This window comes from Lissotriton vulgaris, chromosome 11 (genome assembly GCF_964263255.1).
Source record: "Lissotriton vulgaris chromosome 11, aLisVul1.2, whole genome shotgun sequence".
Classification (NCBI taxonomy): Eukaryota; Metazoa; Chordata; class Amphibia; order Caudata; family Salamandridae; genus Lissotriton; species Lissotriton vulgaris.
In genome coordinates this window covers 252193429-252217333 of record NC_141699.1, presented here as the reverse complement: position 1 = coordinate 252217333, position 23905 = coordinate 252193429, and the positions used below count along the sequence as shown (strand labels likewise).

The following is a 23905-nucleotide window of genomic DNA, read 5'->3' as shown; positions in this document are numbered from 1 at the left end:
CTCTGGATTCTGTACCAGACTCATTTATTAGTCAGAAACTCACACCCACCCACCCACTCACTCTCACCCACCCACCCACTCCACCCACCCACTCTCACACACCCACTCTCACCCACCCACTCTCACCCACCCACTCTCACCCACCCACTCTCACCCACTCACTCTCACCCACTCACTCTCACCCACTCACTCTCACCCACTCACTCTCACCCACTCACTCTCACCCACTCACTCTCACCCCCTCACTCTCACCCCCTCACTCTCACCCTCACCCTCACTCACCCTCACTCACCCTCAACCCCTCACCCTCCCTCACCCTCACTCACCCTCACCCACCCTCACCCTCAACCCCTCACCCTCACTCACCCTCAACCCCTAACCCTCAACCCCTCACTCACCCTCACTTTCACTCACCCTCACTCTCTCACCCTCACTCACCCTCACCCTCAACCCCTCACCCTCACCCTCACTCACCCTCAACCCCTCACCCCCTCACCCTCACCCCCTCACCCTCAACCCCTCACCCTCACTCACCCTCACTCACCCTCAACCCCTCACTCACCCTCACCCACCCTCACCCTCAACCCCTCACCCTCCCTCACCCTCAACCCCTCACCCTCACTCACCCTCACCCCCTCACCCTCACTCACCCTCACTCACCCTCAACCCCTCACCCTCACTCACCCTCAACCCCTCACCCTCACTCACTCACCCTCACTCACTCACCCTCAACACCTCACCCTCACTCACCCTCACTCACCCTCAACCCCTCACCCTCACTCACCCTCAACCCCTCACCCTCACTCACCCTCAACCCCTCACCCTCACTCACCCTCAACCCCTCACCCTCACTCACCCTCAACCCCTCACCCTCACTCACCCTCAACCCCTCACCCTCACTCACCCTCAACCCCTCACCCTCACTCACCCTCAACCCCTCACCCTCACTCACCCTCAACCCCTCACCCTCACTCACCCTCACTCACCCTCACTCACCCTCACTCACCCTCACTCACCCTCACTCACCCTCACTCACCCTCACTCACCCTCACTCACCCTCACTCACCCTCACTCACCCTCAACCCCTCACTCACCCTCACTCACCCTCAACCCCTCACTCACCCTCAACCCCTCACCCTCACTCACCCTCAACCCCTCACCCTCACTCACCCTCAACCCCTCAGCCTCACCCTCACCCTCACTCACCCTCACTCACCCTCACTCACCCTCACTCACCCTCACTCACCCTCACTCACCCTCACTCACCCTCACTCACCCTCACTCACTCACCCTCACTCACTCACCCTCACTCACTCACCCTCACTCACCCTCACTCACCCTCACTCACCCTCACTCACCCTCACTCACCCTCACTCACCCTCACTCACCCTCAACCCCTCACTCACCCTCACTCACCCTCAACCCCTCACTCACCCTCAACCCCTCACCCTCACTCACCCTCAACCCCTCACCCTCACTCACCCTCAACCCCTCAGCCTCACCCTCACCCTCACTCACCCTCAACCCCTCACCCTCACTCACCCTCAACCCCTCACCCTCACTCACCCTCAACCTCATGCTAAAGATTTACAAAAAAAACCATTAACAATTCTAAAAGCACTAACTCTAATGCTGCGAGACCTATTGCATTTCTAATGCTTGTTGAAAGTGGCAGCATGTGCTCCTAACTCAATGTGTACCCTCTGAAATCTGTCTTTGCTAAATTTAATTTTTTATATCGCAGATAAATCTTTACGAGATCTCTTTTTATACTGTATTTTTAACTATAATGAAATGAATGGTGTATTTGTTGATGCTTGATAAATTCAATCTCGCCACGATTTATGGGAGCTATGTACTTTTATTATATGTTGTGTTTTTTGGATTTGTGCTTTTATGGATATTCATTGTATCCGAATAAAGATTTTGAAATGAAATGAAATGCATGTCATTACAACGCATACCATTACAACGCATAGTACCCTTACACTGTCCAACACTTACCTTAGTGTTGCACCCACAGGAGTTTGAATAGTAATTTTTACCCCTACACTATCCAACACTTAACTTAAATGCAATGTATTGGTATGCGTTGTAATGGTATCCGCGTTGTAAAGGTATTATGCGATGTAATGGAATGCGTTGTAAAGGATTTTGCGATGTAAAACTGCATTGTAAAGGCATGCGTTGTAAATGTATGCGTTGTAACGTCATACATTCCCTAGCACAGACAATATGGCGTTTAGCTTTAAATTACAGTATTCATCTAATAGTAAAACATATTGCAGGGACCAGCAATCAAGTTGTTGACCTCAGAAGTACGCAGCAACAAGCCAACAAATGGGAACTGTGACACAAAGCTCTAGCCACATACTTTCGCAAATGGGGGGTTCCACAAATGGACCTGTTCGCAACCCCTGAACATTCAAAATGCCCAAACTTCGCAGTCAGAGTCCCACACCCACTTTCCATGGGCAATGCTCTATCGATAAACTGGTCAGGGATATTTGCATACACCTTTCCCCTTCTCCCACATCTTCAGTTTGTGGTCAGGAAACTCAGACAGACCTCAACTACACTAATAATAGTGGCACCAACCATGGTTCACCACAGGAAGTTTCACAGGTCCCCATAAGAATCTTCCTCTCCACCCAGACCTTCTCACGCAGAACCAAGGGGAAATAAGACATTCCAAACCAAAGGAAATGAACCTTACCATATGGATCCTGAATATATAGAATTTGGTCAAACTTCCCATAAACATGCATGGATATTCTTAAAGAGGCTCATAAACCTGCAACCAAAAAGTGTTACGCAGCCAAATGGAAAAGGTTTTTTATTTATTGTCAAAGTCAAAATTGCAATCCTTTTGATGTACAAGTACAAACACTTAATTTATCTTTTGCATCTACAAATATTGGGTCTTGGGTACACTTTTATAAGGCTACATTTAGCTGCAATAACAGCCTATCTTCAAAATAGACAACATACATCTTTATTTAAGATATCTGTCATTAGGGCTTTCATTAGAGGTACTTAAAAAAACATTCCTTACTTAACTCCCACCAGCACCAGCCTGGAATTTAAATGTTGTATTAACACAGCTCATGAGGCCACCATTTGAGCCATTCCATTTATGTCAGTCAAAGGATTTATCTGTGAAAATTACTTTCTTAATAGCAATCACTTCACTTTGAGTTGGTGAGCTCTAGGCATTAACCTTAGAAGAACCATTCTTCCAACTGCACAAAAACAAGGTGGACAAAAGGGCAAACCCAAAGTTCCTTCCTAAAGTTGTCTCACCTTTTCAAATGAATCAATACATCGAACTGCCTGTGTTCTTTCCACAATCAGAATATGTAGGAGAAAAAACCCTTCATACCGTAGAGCTTTAATGTATTATATTGACAGGATTAAAACATTCAGAAAGCAAAGCAAAAATATGTTGCTTTCTCAACTCAACACACTGGTAAACCGATTTAAAAAAATATATATTTGCCAGAAGGATAGTTAAATGCATCCAAACATGTTCTGCAAAAGCTAAAAGACAACCAACAGTTCCTCCTGAAGCCAACTCGTCTCGAAAGATTGGGGCTTCTATAGCATTTTTAGGGAACATTCATATTGCTGAAATATGTAAAGAAGCAACATGGTCCATACCACACACATTCACAAAATATTATTGTGTGGATGTGGCAGCATACCAACAATCTAATGTTGTACAGGCAGTACTACGTACTCTTATTTCAAACAACTACAACCCCCTCAGGATAGCCACTGTGTTGAAAGATGGACTGCTTTACACATGCCTTGACGGATTATGTTACTTTCTCAGTAACCATCTGTTCTTGGCATGAAGTGCTGTATATTGCCATGCACCCTCCCTCCTCCCCTGTGGATACCTGTGTGGTTGGTATTTTACATTAATCTACATTACTTGCATGGACATCACATAACTCACAATGATTCTAACTCCCTTCTCACCCGCCAGTGGGAAAACAATCTGACAATGGAGTCAATGCCCATGTGCAGTGTTCCTGAAGGGAGAAGTCACATAGTCTTGTGACTCAAAAAGAATTCTTTGAAGAAAAACAACTTGTAATCATACAAGCCCAACACTAGATGGCAGACTTATGCAATGCATGTGAATCTACAGCACAACATGCCAAGAACAAATTCTTACTTGATAAGTAACATAATCCTTATGTGGAAATAAACAATCTGAAAGAGAACTGAGGTTGTTTGCATCTAGCATATGCGAATGATGTCGTCGTACTCAGCTTAACAAAATACTCAGCTTAACAACAGTGGAGCTGCAAAGATTAGTGACTGAACTGATCTACTACACAAAGGATAATCAGCTTGAAATCATTACAGCCAAAATCAAAACCTTGATTATTACTAACTGACTGGGTCCACAACTTAAGATCCGACTGGACGCAACATTAGAGGAGGTAAATTGATATAAGTATCTGGGTGACCACATTGGTAGCACAGCAAATTATCAGGATCAAATGCAATATATGACCGCAAAAGAACACACCCTGACATTTACATCCTGCACCATTGCTATGAAACTAGATGGACCATCTTTTGAGACATTACTATCAGTAATTGTGGCCAAACTGCTACTGATAGTGCGATGTGTCTCTCTGCACAGAAAGGATGCCACCCTTGTGAATAGTCTGCATGTTAAAGCTTTCAAGGGTGTTTTTGGCCTTCCACACAATGCCTCCCCAGCACAAATCTGTCTGGAATTTGGGCTCATCAATAAAGGCGCTAGGGAATGTACACCTCAATAAAAAGCTGGTACAAAATAAGATCGAACAAAGAAAGCTGACCATTAAACAACGCCTTATGGATGGCCATGGAAAACGACCTCACTCGACATACCATAGGTGCAAGCAATTTATCGCACTTTCCCGACCCACCTGCAAAACTCTGACTCAATTGGCTTCCCTACGGGTGATGATGTGGTTTTGGACTTGCTGCCCCCTCTGTCTGAGGAGGCGTTCGATCTACTGAGCCAGAAAATTAAATCGGGATCCCTTGCGGACCCACTTAAACCTGCTCAGTTCAGGAACATGCAGCCGGCATATCGTAACTCCTTGCTAGCCCTAATCAACCTGTCGCTGGGCTCAGGGATAGTGCCCACGAGGTGGAAACAGGCGGTAGTCACACCCATCTTAAAGAAGGCTATCTTAGACCCTTCAAAACCCGAGAACTACCGCCTCATTTCACTGCTGCCTTGGGCTACTAAAATTGCCGAGGCCCATGTGAATGGGATATTAGCTGACCCTCTCGCTAAAGCCAACATCTTAGACCCTACCCAAAATGTGTTCCGTGCGGGCCACAGCACAGAAACTGCCTTGCTGTTTATGGCTGAACATCTGCGCTCCGTGCTGGATGCCGGTCGGACAGCGGCACTCCTTTTATTAGATCTGAGTGCCGCGTTCGACACGGTTTCTCACGGGATCCTTTTGCAGCGGCTTGAAGAAGCAGGAGTTAGAGGGGCCGCCTTGTGTTGGTTCCGGTCTTTCCTCACCGATAGATCATTCCAGGTCGCTATTCCACCTGGTAAATCTGCTTCGTACCCACTGACACTGGGGGTCCTACAGGGATCATCGTTGAGCCCCACCTTATTCAACTTGTACGTTAGACCGCTGGCTGCGGTAGTCAAGCGTTGGGGCCTGACAATGGTCTCGTACGCGGATGACACGCAGCTGGCGGTCACGTTGAGTGGGGACTCTGATGTGGAGGCCCTCGGGTTTTGTGAGGGTATACGTGCCGTGGCCAATTGGATGAATCTGAACTGTCTCCAATTGAATACTAAGAAGACAGAGGTCATGGTAGTAGGAAAGCAGGCAGAATGGTGGAATGACAACTGGTGGCCTTCGGAATTGGGAGTGACCCCTTCCCCTGCATTGGAAATAAAAAATCTTGGGGTATGGTTGGACCCGACACTTAGTTTTACGAACCATACCAAGAGAGTGGCAGCCTCTTGCTATGGTATTATTAGGGGCCTCCGTCCAATACTCAATTTTTTCGACGCCCCCACCAGACAGCTAGTGGTTCAGGCCTCAGTATTATCGAGGCTAGATTATGCCAGTGCACTGCTCGCCGGAATTAACCAGGCTGAACTCACACGGCTGCAGCGAGTGCAAAATGCTGCAGCCAGAGTGGTGGTGGGTCTGCCTAGGCGATGTTCGGTCTCCAGTACACGGCAATCGCTCCACTGGCTGCCCGTCGTCCAGAGGATCAAATTTAAGGTGCTATGCCTGGATTTTAAAATCTTAAAAGGCAGGGCTCCTCAAATCTTGGCGAACCTTTTGACCCCTTATGTTCCTGCACGTTCCTTGAGATCGATGGGTCAGAATCTGCCGGTAGTCCCACGCTTCAGGCTGAGTCGAATTGGCGGCCGCCCCTTTCGAGTAGTGGCCGCGAAGTTGTGGAACTCCCTTCCCGCTGAGATTCGAGCACTGGATGATCATCTCTAGTTTAGACGGGCCATTAAAACTTTTCTCTTCGCTTAAAATTCTTGATTGAGTCTCTTCTTAATGCTGTGTTGTGTTCACCCTCTTATTGCGCCAGGACGCCCCTTTGCTGGGGCATCTGTGCGCGGTATAAAAACAATTAACATAACATAACATAACATACACATTTGTTGGGCTGCAATAATACAAAGCCTTGTCTTGTCAGATCCCCAACTGAACTGTAAACTGATCAAATACCTACAGCTATATGTAAAAGCAATACAGACTACCAAGACCTGATAACCAAAGAGAAATTGGGGACAATTGGCTGTGTATACATGAGCGATGTTTACAGCACACTCTATTCTGCTTATTAGTATTTTATATCTGCATGCAATAATCTATAATTCTTTTTGACAATGAATTGGATTCTTACTTAAACTAGCTTGGTTGTGATGACGAATTGATGGCACCTAAACTGTGGATTTTATCTCTATCATTATGTCGTGTGTCACTGTGAGAAAGTGGCTCTATATATACTGGACAATAAGGCAGTACAGTGTGTATAGAGTCCACAAACCCCAAAGGTTTAACCGAGGTTAAAGTCAGAACTGACCTTATTCTCCAAAGTGGTAGCTTGGTCGAGCAGTAAGGCAGTACCAGAGGACAGTGTAAAGCATTTGTTGTACACACTCCGTCAGCAAAAGGTTTCACACACTCAAGAACTGAACTCCAGGCCAATTGTTATTATATCCTTAGATATAGTTGTTTTATTTTTAGAAGCAACAATTATAAAAATATACTTTTCGAGATACGAGTACTCTCAGGTAAATACTTTGCAGAGGAGCAATAAGTTTGTACACAATAATCACAGGTTAGCGAATAGCAATACAGTTTTGAAACACAATCTAGCATTGAGCTCAATGGGTTTTCATAGGAAAGTACAGTTGATTACTTTATGGATTACTTTGGTAGTTCCAGGACTAGATCTTGGATTCAGTCCTGGGGTCTAAGCTGAAACCAGATTATCAAAAACGTTTGTTACAGTGATGATTTTTCCTGAATATAAAGCTGTTTTAAAAGTTCACACTTAAAAACTTTTCGAGGTGATTCTCACAATGTTAATCAATGGGAGGAAATTCAGGTTACAGATAAAGTATGATCGCGTTACTTTTGTAACCCAGCACTAGTCTAGGGCCAGCACTGGGGCTTAACTCAAAACAGGTAGGTAATTGCGTTTCAGTATGTCGTACGATTTTTAAAGAATATTTGCAGTTTTCAAAAGTAGACATTTAGAAGAAATTTCGTAGAAAGCAGACAATGGGTTCCTATGGAGAAAATACAGGTTACTAGTAACCCCGCTAGGGATTACTTTTGCGGTTCAGTACTGGGCTGAAAGGTACAGTACTGGCCTCTCTCCTGATCACATGTGAGTATTTTCGAATTCGGGTTTTGGCTGATTTTATAGGAATATTTTCAGTTTTCAAAACTTCACACTTCAAAAAATTTTGAGTCAAAAATGGGTCAATGTTATCCAATGGCAGGTAAGTTAATTACCGGTTTCCAGGTGAGTACTTGGTTGGTGAAGTTAGGGTTCTGGGCATAGACTCAGGGGTCCCCCAGGGTCAGGTGAATACAGTTAGTTCAGGCGCAGTGGCGGCCGGGTGCAGGGGTAGGTAGGCCCAATGTTATCCAATGAGGGAAAGGGGGCCTTCGGTTGGTGGCTGCTGGCTAGCAGGCCACGCGGCTCTGGGAGCTGGGCTCCTGGTCACTTGCTCTGGGCAAGGGGGGGAAATAGGATTGGGCAAAGAGGTCACAGCCAGCGGCACTCGGGCGGCTGGGTGCAGGGTGCTTTTGAGCCGTCGGGCGCTCAATGTTATCCAATGAGGATCTTGCAAAAGGAACAAAGGCTGCAGGCTCGGGGACGGTGACTCTCCAGGGGCGACCAGCACTTCGAGAGGTAAGTTGGGATGTTGGAGCACAGGTCGGTACCCCATAGGGAGGCACAGGGGGCTGTAGGGCGCCTGGTGCATGGGTGTCTTTGGGTGTCGGAAAAGCTTACCCTCTGCTGGTCGGGGTTTGGGTGGCCCCTGGTTCTGAGTCTGCAGGCGTCGGCTGGTTTGTCGAGGAGGGTCTTTGGGCACTGAACTTCGGGTCCCATTTGTCGGGGGGACGTCCTCGTGGTCTTGGTTCGGTTGGCCCGGCCCGGGCTCGGCTGGTGCAGAGTGGGCTGGTCCGGAGCTTCCTGGTGGGCACCAGGTGGGTTGTTGCAGCAGAGCCTCTGCTGATGGGAGTCCCAATCGTCGAGAGGGTCAAGGCAGGCAGGTCCTCTGGGTGTCCCAAGGTTGCTGTCCGCGGAGGTCGCCGGGGTTAGGCAGGAGCAGGTTCCAGGATCAACAGGCCGGTAGGGCTGGGGCCAAGTCAGTTGTTGTTGTCCTGTTGTTAGCAGCTGCACGGCGGGTCTTCTTCTTGATCTTCTTTCTTCTTTTTGATCTTCTTTCTTCTTTTTGATATCGGGATCTCAGGAAGGGAGGTTCAGGGAGCCCCTGAATACTGAATTTAGGGGCGTTACAGGTGGGGCAAGGGCAGGGACCAATAGGTCCCTGTCCTGGGGTGAGCACACCCCCTAGCCAGCTCCTCTTCTGTGGGAGGGGGGCAGGAGCCTAGCTGGGATTGGGCAGGACTCCCCATCTACAAGATGGCCGGGGTCGTGCTTCACCTCGCCTCCTCCACCTGAGGGATGGAGTTGGCACAGGTTGGCACACCCCCCTTCCTGACGTAGTTTTTCCCGCCAGTCTTCCCGCCAGGGTGGGGGTAGGCCGGGGGGGGGGCTGGTTGCTGGGTACAGCAAATGGTCTGGGGAAGCTCTCAGAGGCAGTATGCCTTTGAAGCTTCCCCTGTCCATCCTGAGGGGGGGGGAGAGGGGGGGGAGACATATCACCTTGCCCAGGATGTGCATTGTTGCAGGCCCAGGAGAGCGGGGGGGCTCTCCACCCAGGGGTCCAGCCACATGTCTGGTGTGTGGCAGCCTCTGCAGCCACTCATCCCAGACGTGGATTGTAATTTCGGGTTTTGGAGGGCATCTCTAAGATGCCCTCTCGTGCATTTTACATTAAATCCCACACTGGCATCCTGGGGCCCGAAGTTCAGTTTAGCCATTATGGTGCTGTGGAGTTCGTATTGACAACCTCCCAGCACCATATACTCTTAAATGGCATCACTGCACTTACAGTGCCCAGGAATGGCCCTGGGTACTGTAGGGGCACAGGGCTCATGCCCCGGTGCCCTCACCTCTGGCATAGAGCACCCAGCTAGAGGGGTGACTGAACTATGCCAGGGCAGTGGGTTCTGTGGGCATGGCACACAAGGATGTGTGCCATGTCGACTCTTGCTTTAGTTCTGTACTTAGGCACTCAGCCTGCAATGGCAGTGTGTGGGTGCCAGGGTACAGGGTCCCTGAGGGTGGCACAATAAGTGCTGCAGCCCTCAGAGGTCTTCTCTGGTCACCATGCCCTGGGTACCTAGGGTACCATTTACTAGGGGCTGACAGGTGGCCAGAGATGCCAATTGGGTGTTTTGTTTCAGCATAGCTTTTCTTTGTAGGGAAGGCCCTGGGTACCTGGTTGGCAGGGACCCAGGGCACACTCAGTCAAAGTACATCTGCATTTCAGAAAAAAAGTGGGGGCATACCAAGGCAAGAAAGATGGCACTTTCTCACAGTCACTTTACGGAATCTGCTTGTTATGACCTTCTTGTGATTGCATTACTACTGTGTTATTGTCTTACGATGTTCCAGTCGGTTTTATTGTTTTTATCATACCTTGGCAGTAGTAACAAATTGACCGCATTCAAACCATGGTTTTTATCTTTCTCATTATCTCAGCGTCACTACGGTTTTAATTAACTAAATAATAAACTTGAAACGCTTGAGATAGCTGGACAAACAGAGTTTAAAGTTACACTTACATGTTTTTGAAACTTAAGACACCTTAGATAGCATTAACATCTTTTTGGACCATAATGCAAAGCAAGGCTTTTGAGATCTATTGTGGACAGACAATAAAATATTATTTTATATTGTGAAACGGGGATAAAACCATTCTCCATGACTCTCTGTCCAAATAACCACGGGAGACATTTCATTGGGTCCTGGCAAGTTCACTTATGCGTGCAGAGGAGCAAGTCTTATGGTAAAGGGAATGAGGTGGTAGATATGCTGAGAGGCCATTTTCTAGACTTGACTAGTATATGCTAGATAAAACTGCAAAATCAAACATTTGTGAGTGAGGTCATTCAATTTCCAAATGTAATTTCTATTTTTCTCATTATTGAACTTCAGCTTCTTCAAAGATTGACAAACATATCATCAAACATTTTTTCATAGGTTAAGTGTTTGAAGGTCATTAAAGAACGTTCTAGACATTAATAAAGGGTTTAGGAAGTAGAAGCAGTAATTTGGCTCCTAAGGACATGCAAATAAGTTAACCGGCATTACCAACATAATTGTCAAGTGCATACTTATAAAAAGGCTTTAAAAGAAGGACACAAACATGAGGAACTATGGTTGCTTTTTTAGGGCATGTGTCTCGAAAGGATATTTGCAGAGTTGGTAACTTTGGATCTCTGTTCATCCATTTAGAAACACTGCTATATTGAAATAGATCCGAGAAGAAATACACAAAGGGGGTGAGCTGTTTAAGAATTTATTTAAGACATCTGTAACTTTTAACTATAATGTAAGTAAGGCTCCTAGTTGTTATGCATTGCACCCATATTACTCTATAAGAGATAGATGCACCAAAATTAAACAGTTACTATAGCATTGGCTGAGTTTCCTGAATTATTATAGATTCACATGTAATCCACTGGTCATTATGAATGAATGAATGAATATTTATAGATCGCTCTGTCACTCAAAACACTTGAGCATCCTGGCATTAATACTAAACAGCAGTGTGAACTTTCATCATAGCCAGGAAATTGAAGTTTAGATGAGGGAATGGCAAAGTGCATTAGAGGCCTGAAACAACCACGTCTTCAGTGTCTTTTTGAAAGCACATTTCATGTTTATAAATCCGAGCTGCATTAGCAATTGATTCGATGCCATGGTGCCTCATACCATGAGAGATTTTCCACCTCATGTTTTTAGTCTAAAATTAATTATGATTAAGGGCTTTCACTGCAGATGTACCCTCAGTAAAAAGTTTAACAAAAAGTTAAAACTTTTCTGACTTAGATTAATGACGCCGTACATCCTATGAACCATATCATGTGTCAGGTTTCAAAACCGATAAGTATTGTATTTTCGTCACTGTGAACCAAGTTTGGGATTGCTTGATGTCCACTTTGACTAGGTGTAGCTTTATTGGGCCTTTTTCCTTGCAGAGTGATGTGCCTTGTACTACATGGTGCTCTCCACAGGCATTTATTTTCACGTTTTAAAGCCCGGTGCCTGGAATACACAGGACCTCTAGTGCAACAAACTTTAGAAATATGATCGGTTACATACTGTCAAGATTTGAATCTGGTTTGTTTCTACTGGCTTTTTTAGTTGGGTCCAGCAGGCGCTATTGATATTTCAATGAGCCGTTGCGGGTATCTGGAGTGAACTCTATCAAATTATATTGGGAGTTGTGGGCTCCCTACATTACCACCATAGGAACAGTGGTCTACAGCAGCAATAATCAGGATTGCAGGACTTTTTAGGTAATGGTGACCAAGGTCAGTTCAGCTTACAAACTTTATTCGGATAGACAATGTATCCATAAAAGTGCGACAGTAAAAATGACAATAAGAATTAACAAGGTCATTTTGACTTCTGACTTGGGTATATTACTGAACTCCAATTGCAGGAGCAAGAGTGCTGCACATTTTCACATTTTACAGTGTTACCTTTCTGTTTTATGTATGTTTGCATTTATGGTTTTGCTTGTTGAATACAGGAACGCTGGTTGTGATCTTCAACCTGAAATTAATGGACACTGGGGAGCCAGAGCTGGATTTTACTACTGATCCCAAAGACATTCAGATGGCAGAAACCCCACCAGAGGGAACGTAAGTGTGCCAGAAAGGCATGGTGAAGATAATGAATTTATGAGCTTTGGGCCACATGTATGAAGAAGTCATTTTGCGATTCTCAAATAGCGATTTTTTGAGAATCTCTAATTGAGAATCGCAAAATGCTATGTATGTAGGATTTACAATAAATGTTGGGAATCCTACATATTCCTTGATTGCGAATCGCAAATTGCGATTCACAATTAAGGAATACCTCCCCATTCATTCCTATGGGCCTAGAGGCCCATAGGAAAGAATGGGAAGACCTTCTCAATTTGCGATTAGCAATTAGCGAATCGCAAATTGAGAATGCAATTTCAAGGGTGCAGGTGTGTCCACAGGACACCCTGTTGCACCCCTGAAATAAGCATGGGTGCACATGTGGTGCACAACCATGCCCTAAGGGCATGCATGTGCTTCACATTGCACTTTGAAAAATGCAAAAAGGTGCATTTTTCAAGGAAATCGCAAATTACCACCAACTTCAAGTTAGTGGTAATTTGCGATTCATTAAGGCCAATTAGCATTTACATTGCATATAAGGAATCGCAAAATTTGCAATTCCTTAAATGCAATTGCAAAATAAGGAACCGCAAATTTTGAGATTCCTTATTTGGCAAGAAGATTTCTTTGATACATACCATTTAGCAAAAATGCGTTCGAAAAGGCCAACATTCTGCGAATTTCTGCGTTTGCGAATGCATTAGTGCATATGGCCCTTTGATTCTAGAACACCTTCTTTTCCTATTTAGGAAACCAGAGCGGCGATCGTTCCGGGCCTACGCAGCTGTACTCTATATTGACCCCCGGATGAGGATCTTTATTCATGGACATAAAGTGCAAACAAAGCGTCTCTCCTGCTGCCTTTATAAGCCAAGGTAAGCCATTTGTAAACTTTTAAACTATGTTTAAAGAAATAATTAAATCTGTCCTTAGAGGACATTAGTGATCTGAGGTGAGTTGCAGTTTCACTATTGCCCAAGAAGAAGGTAAGTGTGATCCAGAGGGGCATGACTAGTGCAGACTTTAGATGTTGTTTAAGGGTTACAACAACCACAAGTTCAAAGATATGTGAGTTTGTTGTACTAGAAACAGAAATTGCCAATGCATTTCTCTCTCCTCTGATTCTTTGGTCTACTGAAATTTTTTACAATGTGTGATCTTTTCATCTAGAAACAGAAGGACCAGGATAGTTCAGGGATGGGAATATCAGCCAATTTTTTCTAATCTCAAAATAGGAATCGTAATACTGTTTTTGGCCTTTTGTTTTTATAGGTTCTTGGGAAAACCCAGCTTGCAGCCCCCTTCCTGGCCATAATCATGTTCGGTCTTTTTTATTATGTCACAAAGCTCATATTAAATTACCATGTTGGCCAGAAGGAATTTTATTTCAAAACAGAGAGAAATTAATATATCCAAATTTAGTAACCACAAAGTTCATTGCATGGTGCTGATGTTTAACTGTATCCAGATTATGTAGAGTTTTGACGGAATTGGAAAGATGTATCTGAAAGGGACTTCTAGCCTCAGATTCCTTACTTTAGAATTACCCCACAGGTGTCAGTCTCGATCTGTAAATTTTTTTGTGAATGGTTGCGCACTGGCAGGAGGCGGAGTTCAGCTCTACATGGCGTAGTTGGTCTAAAAGTGACATATTAGAGCCACCCAGGCATGCTGAAGAAATTATTTTCTTTCTGCACCAGCCAGCGCAGATTCCGGATGAGGTACGCCTTACAGATGGCTCTTACTAACTAGGGGGAGGTGTGAAGACCTCCGCCCAGTAAAGGCTTTGTTTCTGGGCCTAGGGAGGCAAGGTTTCCCCCCCAGGAGTCCAGAAACTTGTCTTGTGGTTGAAGGCCAATGCTCACTAGCCAAGAAAACACCAGTGGTTGGCTTGGTTCTGGGGTCCCCTCTAGAAGGGACCCCTGAGTGCATGGAATAATACATCTGACACTGAAATCAGTGCAGGTTTATTATTCTGAGATGTTTGGTACCAAACATCCCAGGATTCAGTAAAGCCATTATGGTACTAGGAAACCCGCAATGACCTGAATCTGGACCCTATACTCTATATGTTTTTACTGTGCACTTATAATATCTAAGAATGACCACGGATATTATAGGGGCCTGTCTGCTCCTGCAGGTAGGTCCTCACATGAGGTATAGGAGGTATAGTGCGCCCGGCCTTAAGGGTGACTCACCTATTGCTCATGCAGTGCTGGCTTGGCATGGCAAACAGGGATGCGTGTCATGTCAACTCTTCATTTTCAGCTGCACCAAAACACGCAGGCTGCAATGACATTGGTGCAGTTGGTGTCCTCCACTTCATCCTGGGTCAGCACGGCTCTTCTGCAGAGCAACATTCACTGCAAAACAGGGACTACCCAATTCCCCACAGGACCATGCAGAAACTGTTGTGGAGAAGACTACTATTTTCTTGCCCAGTCTGGGAGTCCATCACCACAGACCAGTGGGTACTAGCCATTATCTAACATGGCTACTGTCTGGAGCTCATTATCACACCACCCAGCATCTCGCACTTACAGTTTATCACAGGGTCACCTAACACTTCTCAAACAAGAGGTAAAAGCCCTTCATCTCACCAACAACAAGGCACAAGAGTATATTGTAGGAAGCTGGCTCTGTATATACTATACCAAAGTAGGGTATAGTGTTCACAGATCCAGTGGAACCCCAAAGGTAGGCCGAGGTAAAAGTAGATAATACCTTACTCTCGATTTGTGGTAGTGTGTGCGAGCATTAAGGTTTTATCAGAGGGTAGTGATAAGTATTTTTATTGTACACACTCAGGCAAGAAATTATGTCACACACTCAAAGACTGAACTCAGACCAGTTTGTTTGTTTAAAAATATTATGTTCGAGGCATGTGGGCTGCTGATTTCATATCTTAGCATAGATCGCCGCCTAGTGTTGGGTCTGGATGTTTGCACCTTGTTGTCCTGGAAGAGTCTTCGAAGTATCACGAGATAGGTGACTCCTCCCCTGGACTACAGTGCGCATGGGCATTCTCTCCATCATCAGATTGTTTTTTTCCGCCATTGGGTTCGGATGCTATTCCTCTACTCCAACTTCGGAACTGAAAGTTAACAACTTTCTAAGGCCAAAAGGCCTTCTACCTCGACGGTATTGTTCTCGTTCGGTACTCCTTGACTCGATCAAACTTTCCATCTAGAACCGGTCGTCGACGCGGGCCGTTGGGCCTTTTCGACGCCACGTGAGCCTGCTGTCGATGGAAAGGAGCCTGTTTAAAAGGTGCTCACAATGTCACTCCAAATTCCCATATACTGACAAACATTCAGTATGCAACAAGTGCTTATCCCCAGAGCACAACAAAGAAAATTGTCCAGCGTGTGCTCCATTCCGCTCCAAGAAGCCTATCCGGAACCGAAGGGCCGCTAGGCAAGAGATACAGCGGCAGGCACCGGAACCGGAGAACATCTTCGATGATGAACACGACCTCCCAGAAGTGGCGGACTCGGATCTAGAAATCATCACCGTTGAGGACCAGTCGGACTCCGATGACCAGATCACACCGGGGCAAACAGTGAGTACCCAGCCCCCAACCCCGTTTATACCGAAAGACAAGGCTCCGGTTGAAGCATCGCCTAAAGACCTTAGCCAAGATCGACAAACTCCTTCAGAGACCCCGCCTTCCGGCTCGGCTCCGAAGCCCAAACCCAGGCCTTCTGATAGCCCAGGAACGAGCGACACTCTTCCCAAAAACGTCGTCCAACCGATAAAGGTTGTCTAACCAAAAGAGGTCGTCAAACCGAAAAAGGATGTCAAACCAAAAAAGGGCGTCGAACCAAAAAAGGTTGTTGAGCCGGAAGCTGTCGACCCAAAGAAGAGCCTCGAACCAAAGAGGGCCGTCGATCCAAAAAGAACACTCGACCCGAAGAAGCCCGTCGAGCCTAAAAAAAGTGTTGATCCCCAAAAACAAGATCACAGTAAAAAGCCCGTCGAGCTGAAAAAAGCCGTCGACTCGACCAAGAATATCGAGCCGAAAAAGGTCGTCGAGCACAAAAAACACGCCCAAACACCCAAACGTATCGAACCGATAACTCCGGTCGATCCAAAAAAGGTCGTTGAACCAAAGAAGGTCGCCGAACCAAAAACTGCAGTAAAATGAAAAAAAGACGTTGAGGGAAACAAAGTCGTCGAACCGAAAAAGGACGCCGACCCGAAAACAGCGGTCGAGCCGAAAAAAGCTCCACAGCCAAAGACCCTCGAGCCAGAGACTCACAAACAAGTGACTAAGCCAAAAACATCGGCGCCAAAGCCACGGACAGTTAAGGAAGAACTCTTCCATCCTGATCCAGTGAGTGATGAACAACCTAAACTGTATATAGACCCTGAAACAGGACACGTTACAGTTTACCATCGGAAAAAGAGACCATTGGACACAGACACTCCTTCCCCTGTTCCTCCAAAGAGAAAAGACTTTGGAACATCTCCCTCAAGGCCTTTTACTCCTCCTCCTTTCTTTCATAACATGCCCTTTGTGTCTTACTCTCCTGCACATTCAGGCTATGATGAGGGCGACAACATGGGGGAAGATCCTCAGGATAATTTTGGAGAACCAGAGGATCATGATGCACAGGATGACACGTGGGATGACCAGAATGATCCATATGAACCACAACCCATCCCTGACACCTCCCCATGCCCTACAAAGCCGTCGCCTACTGATGACACCATTGTTTTTAACCAATTACTAGATAGGGCAGCAAAATACCATAGTGTAGACATGCACACTGACCCAATAGAAGAAGATTTTCTATTCGACACTTTTCCTACCTCAGAAAAAAGTGTGGGGGCACTTCCTATGTTAAAAGGGGTACTAAAACACGCGCCAGACATATTCAAAGACCCAGCCAGAGCGCGTGTACTTAATCCTAGAATTGATAAATCAGCCCCTACAGACCCGACTTATATTAAGTCCCAGCTGCCTGTAGACTCAATAGTTGTAGCAAATGCTCGAAAGAAAGCTAATTCACAAACAACAGGAGATGCCCCCCTCCTGACAAAGAGTCTAAGATATTAGAAGCCTCAGGCAAAAGAGTGGCCTCGGAGGCAGCAAATTCCTGGAGGATTGCAAACACACAAGCTCTATTAGGACGCTACGATAGAGCACATTACGACCAACTTGAAGGTTTACTGCAACACCTGCCAGAACCTGATACAGGAAGGCAAATTTATAACTAATGCTTCCATTAAATGTGCGCTTGACGCAGCTGATACATCAGCCAGGTCCATTAATACTAGCCTATTACTACGCAGGCATGCGTGGCTACGCATCTCTGGTTTTAAGAACGAGGTGCAATCCACCATCCTCAACAAACCAGTTAACCAAGATTTCCTCTTTGGCCCTGCGGTAGATACCATCTTGGAAAAAATGAAAAAAGACACTGAAACCGCTAAGTCTATGGGCGCACTTCAGTTTCAACAACCTAGAAGTTCCTTTCGTCGCTCCTCCTTCAGAGGCTCAGGGAGAGGCAACACATCACAAACTTCCTCAACATTCAAAAGTAACACCCAGAGCTCCTTTAATAAAGGCTCAAACAGAGGGGGTTATAGAGGCAACAATAACAAAGGCAGGGGACGTGGCGGCAATAACACCAGAGCCTCCACCGCCACCAAACAGTGACTTGATCACACTCCCTCCAGACTACTCAACACCGGTCGGAGGAAGAAATCAACAATTCCTACCAGTCTGGAACAACATTACCACAGACAGGTGGGTGAGCCAAATTATCCAGTCTGGTTACAGCCTGAAACACACTTCTACTCCACCCAACATACCACCCAAACACTGTTCTATGTCCAAAGAACACATCACGCTGTTACAACAAGAGGTCACGTCCATGCTGCAAAAGGGAGCCATAGAGCCAGTCCCTTTTCAACACCAAGGAACAGGAGTATATTCTCTATACTTCCTAATTCCCAAACAAGATGGATCCCCCAGACAAATACTAGACCTCAGACCTCTGAACCAATACATACTCTCAGAGCATTTCCATATGATTACTCTACAACAAGTACTCCCGTTACTCCAGCAAGGCGACTTCCTTGTTACATTAGAACTCAAAGATGCATATTTTCACATGCCTATACATCCAGCTCACAGGAAATATCTCAGGTTCACAATAGAAGGTCAACATTATCAATTCAAAGTTCTCCCCTTCGGGGTAACTACAGCCCCAAGAGTTTTCACAAAATGTCTAGCAGTAGTAGCAGCACACCTCAGAAGGCAACACATCCACGTGTTTCCATACCTAGACGATTGGCTCATAAAGGCCAACTTGTACGCGCAGTGTGCAAGCCATACGTCTTAGACAATCCAGCTGCTGCACAGTCTGGGGTTTTCCATAAACTACCCAAAATCACATCTACAGTCCTCCCACATATAGCAATATCTGGGATCGACAATAAATACCTCAGTGGCAAAGGCATATCCAAATCCAGCCAGGATAGCCAACATGCAGACTCTCCTTCAAAAGTTTCAGCCACAACACTCTCTGCCAGCTCGAGTGTTCATGCAGCTCATAGGCATGATGGCCTCCTGCATATTCATTGTCCCTCATGCCCAACTTTCTTGGTTGCCATTACCTCCCTCAGGCGAGTGAGTGAGCTACAGGCACTAACCATTCAAGAACCTTTCATGCAAATACATAACAATAAGGTAGTACTTCGCACTAACCCAAAGTTCATGCCAAAGGTTATATCTACTTTCCATATCAATCAGTCAATAGAATTGCCAGTTTTCTTCCAAAACCCGCAGTCAGTGGCTGGAAGAGCCCTACACACACTAGATTTAAAAAGAGCTCTGCTATATTATGTTGACAGGACTAAATCATTCAGGAAAACAAAGCAACTGTTTGTTGCTTTTTCTCCACAACATAAAGGTAAATCCCATTTCAAAATCAGGAATAACCAGATGGATAGTTAAATGCATTCAGATATGTTCTCAAAAAGCTAAGCGCACTCTAACAGTTCCCCCAAAAGCCCACTCTACGCGTAAAATGGGGGCATCCATGGCTTTCCTAGGAAATATTCCCCTAGAAGACCTATGTAGGGCAGCTACATGGTCTACCATACACACTTTGACTAAACACTACTGTGTCGATGTGCAAACAAAGCAGCAAGCTGCTGTAGGCTAGGCTGTCCTTAAAACTCTTTTTCAAACTGCTGGAGCAGGTGACCACCGCTAGAGGAGATACTGCTATACAGTCTATTCTAAGATATGAATTCAGCAGCCCACATGCCTCGAACGGAAAATGATACTTACCAGTATGCATCTGTTCTTGGCATGTAGGGCTGCTGACATTCAGATCGCCCACCCTCCTCCCCGGAGCCTGTCACAGCTGCAGTAATCTTTCTACATACACCTACATGGTCATTCTTACTTTTCTATTCTCCATCTTTGCCACAATGGCGAAAAACAATCTGATGATGGAGAGAATGCCCATGCGCACTGTAGTCCAGGGGAGGAGTCACCTATCTCGTGATACTTCGAAGACTCTTCAAGGACAACAAGGTGCAAACATCAGGACCCAACACTAGGCGGCGATCTATGCTAAGATATGAATGTCAGCAGCCCTACATGCCAAGAACAGATGCATACTGGTAAGTAGCATTTTCCTTAGTTATTTTATTTCTAGAACCAAGCCAGGCCTAGTTCAGGTCAGTGAAATCATACTTTGCATGTCTATTGCATTTGAAATACAATTGAAATGCAGGTGGATGCAAGTGGTTTGTTTACATGTAAGTCAACAGTTAAAATTAGTTTGCAGTTACTTTTGAGATTACTTTGTACATTACTTTTCAGATTACTTTTTAAGTTACTTTTTCTACTCTGTTTGATATGCCTAGATATCACACTGGGACATTTCCTAGAGAAAAGGTAAGTAATCCACTTTTTGTACATTTGCAGTTTTTCAAGGTTTCATAACAAACCAACGCTACATTTAGAACAACTTTCAAAGAAAAGTAGTTAAGGTAATCCTATGGGTGGAAATGAAGTTATCGGTTTGCAGGTAAGTTCTTGGTCCTCGGAGTTGGGTTTCTGGGGTTAGCACCAGGGTTCCCCCAGGGTCAATGATGCACTATCAATGCACCCTCAGCGGCACTGGGGCGCAGGGTGCAGAGAGCTGAGGCCCAATGTTTTCCAACAGGGATAAGCGGCCTCCGGTTGGTGGCTGCTCACAAGACGGCCACAGGGTTGTGAGAGCAAAGGTCCTGGTCTTAAGCTCTGGGCAAAGGGGGATCCAGTTTAGCACACAAGGTGCACCCACAGCAGCACAGGGTCGGCCGGGTGCAGGGTGCGGTTTTGGCATTGGGTGCCTGTTGCTTTCAATGGGAGTTGCCTGTTTTTGATTTTGGCTGTAGGCTCGATCCAGGAAGACGTGGGGTAGGAACCAACAGCTGGGCAGGTAAGTTTGAGGGCAGGTGTAACTCTGGTTCTCTTCTCAAGGGCGCAGGGCAGCTGGATGCACGGGTGCCATTTGAGGTCGGATTTCACCTTACCTTGCCACTCTGTGCCGAGGTTGCAGGCGATGTTGGGGCTGAGTCATTTCTTCTCTGTAGTCTCCTCTGCTGGACATTTTCTTTCATCTTTCTTCTTTGAAGGTTGCGGGAATCTTCTTTCTTGGTTCAGGGCTGCCCCCTAAATACTGTATTTAGAGGCGTTTTCGGGGTCTTGAGGTCAGCAGCCAATGGGCTACTGACTTTGGGGTGATTATACCCTTGGTGTGTTCACCCCACGTGTGGGAGTGGGCATAGTTCCTAACCCGATTGGAGAGTCCTTGCCATCTGCAAGATGGGCTTCACCTCGCCTCCCCCACCGGAGGGGTGGGGTTGGCAGAGGTGGGTACACCTCGGCTGTTCTAATTTTTCCCGCCAGTCTTCCTTCCGAAATGAAGGGGAGACTGGAAGGGGGCCGGCTCCTAAAGGCGGCAAGGCCTTTGAGGATCCACTGGACAGATGGCTCTTTCTGACCAGGGGAGGTGTGCCCACCTCCTCCCAGGAAAGGCCTTGTTTCTGGGCCCAACAAGCAAAGGCTCCCACCTCAGGGGTCCAGAAACATGTCTCATGGTGGGAAGCTGGTGTTTACCAGTCAGAGAACCCACCAGGGGCTGGTTGTTTTTCATGGGGCAGCTCTAAGATGCCCTCTGAGTACATGCTGTAATAAATCCCACATGGTCATCAGTGTGGGTTTATTATGCTGAGAAGTTTTCTACCAAACTTCCCGGGATTCAGTAAAGCCATTATGGTGCTCTGGAGGTCGTAATGACAAACTCCCAGACCATATACTCTTTATGGCTTTACTGCCCTTACACTGTCTAAGGATGGTCTTGGACTCTGTAGGGGTATAGTGCTCATGCAACTGTACCCTCTCTAGTCGTATAGTGCACCCAGCTAGAGTGGTATCTTATCTATACCATAGGCCGTGGGTTGCAGTCATAGCACATATGAATGTGCGCCATGTCGACTCTTCACTTTTCTCTGCACCAAAACACGCAGCGTGCAGAGTGTGAGTGTGAGTGTGGGTGTGTTAGTGTGTTTGTGTGTGTGTTAGTTAAGGTACAGAACCTCTAAGGTTGGCAAAATATGTGCTGTAGCCCTTAGAGGGCTTCCCTGGTCACAGTGCCCTTAGTACCCAAGGTACCTTTTACATGGGACTTACATGTGGCCAGAGAGGTGCCAATTGGGTGTACAAAGGTACAGGTTACTGAATTAGAAACCCAGCTTCCTACATGTATTTATCCTTTCTTTTGAGGAAGAGGTGTGGCGCCGCGGCTAGGGCAACTGACTCCGGAAGCTGGGGAACACGGTTCGATTCCTGGCACCGGCGGCAGATTAGTCCAGCATCATGTGACTCTGGGCTATAGCTTGCTTAATCTTCCCGATGGCCCCCAGCGCCTAGAGACCCTAACGGGTGATTGTGCGCTTTACAAATGAGTATTATTATTATTATTTCTGATTCCAAAAAAGGACGGGTCACTAAGACCAATCTGAGACCTCGGACCTCTAAACCACTACATCCTATCAGAACATTTTTATATGGTTACAGTATGGGATGTCATTCCAGTTTTACAATAAGGTGACTTTATGCCAATACTAGACCTAAAGGACGCTTACATTTTTTTATACCCATACTTCCTGCTCACTGCAAATACCTCCGGTTTGTCATAGCAGGAAAACACTACCAATTCAAAGTTCTACCTTTTGGGGTGATCACAGCACCTTGAGTATTTACAAAATGTTTGACAGTAGTAGCAGCACACTTATTTCCTAACCTGGCCGATTGGCTCATCAAAGTCTGTACCCACCTTCCTTTAGTGCCAACAGTACACTCAGTTGACAGTGGATCTACTTCACAGCATGGTGTTTACAATAAATATTCCCAAGTCTCACCTTCAACCTCTGTAAATTCAACCATTCCTAGGAGCAATCCTCAACACACAGTATTAACATATCCCAATCCAGCCAAGTTCAGAATTTGCAAATAACTCTCACACATTTCCAGTCCATGTATTGCCATAGTCTCAGTAACAGGGTCACCTCAAAGATCTAGGGCCAGATGCATCAAAGGGTTTTGCCCATTCTGTGACTATGGGAAAATATGTTGATGCATATGTCCCCCTGTGTTGATTGACCCCACACTCACTTTTCTCTGCAATGGAGGAACACCAAAAACCTGTTACAGGGACGGCCGTTTCTGGGCCCTGCTCCTCACCGCAGACTCATCGTGTGCGGGTTGGGGTACCCTCACAGTTTTATTCTTCCACTGAACAATTTTGATTCCAAAGTATAATATCAAGAGCTCCCACTCAGTGGTTGAGCCTACCTGATTAGAGGTATGCTGCTTATGAGAAGGGACCTATGGCAAAGCATGCCATAATGCATGCAAGGAGGCTTTTTATATAAGAAAAGGGATCTATCTTGCATGACATTTTCTGATATTAAGTATTTCTCACTACACTTTCTGGTGTTTATTAAGATCTTTATTAGACCAGCATTTATTTTTGGTTATTCATTTTGAAGCCAAAATGATGCATTACTCCAATAAACATTTTATCCTACAAAATGTCATTTTTTGTTTTTCTGTTTTTATTTTTTAAACTACATATTTTTCTACTCTATTTTGATAGTATTTACAACCCATGTTTGTTTTCTCTGAGAATACGAAAGTTTGATGTCTTATAATGCATTCTTTGACACTCTAGGAAGTATAGATACACGTCAAATCGATTCAAAACAAGAGCAGAGCAGGAGGTCAAGAAAGCTGAGCACACATCAAAGATTGGTAAGAAAGCATCCCCTTTAAAGCTATGTTGTACTGTTCAAGTATA

The 23905-nt window shown here is 45.7% G+C and overlaps 1 protein-coding gene across 3 annotated transcripts in view; it reads left to right on the top strand.

Annotated features, from left to right (window-relative positions):
• Positions 1-23905, top strand: part of MORC2 (MORC family CW-type zinc finger 2) — a 322812-nt gene that overhangs the window by 93155 nt on the left and 205752 nt on the right. For all 3 annotated transcript variants that reach the window (XM_086943169.1, XM_086943168.1, XM_086943171.1), the window contains exons 9-11: positions 12416-12527; positions 13283-13408; positions 23780-23859. In XM_086943169.1, coding sequence (XP_086799295.1) covers positions 12416-12527; positions 13283-13408; positions 23780-23859 — 318 coding nt within the window. The remainder of the gene's footprint in view (positions 1-12415; positions 12528-13282; positions 13409-23779; positions 23860-23905) is intronic.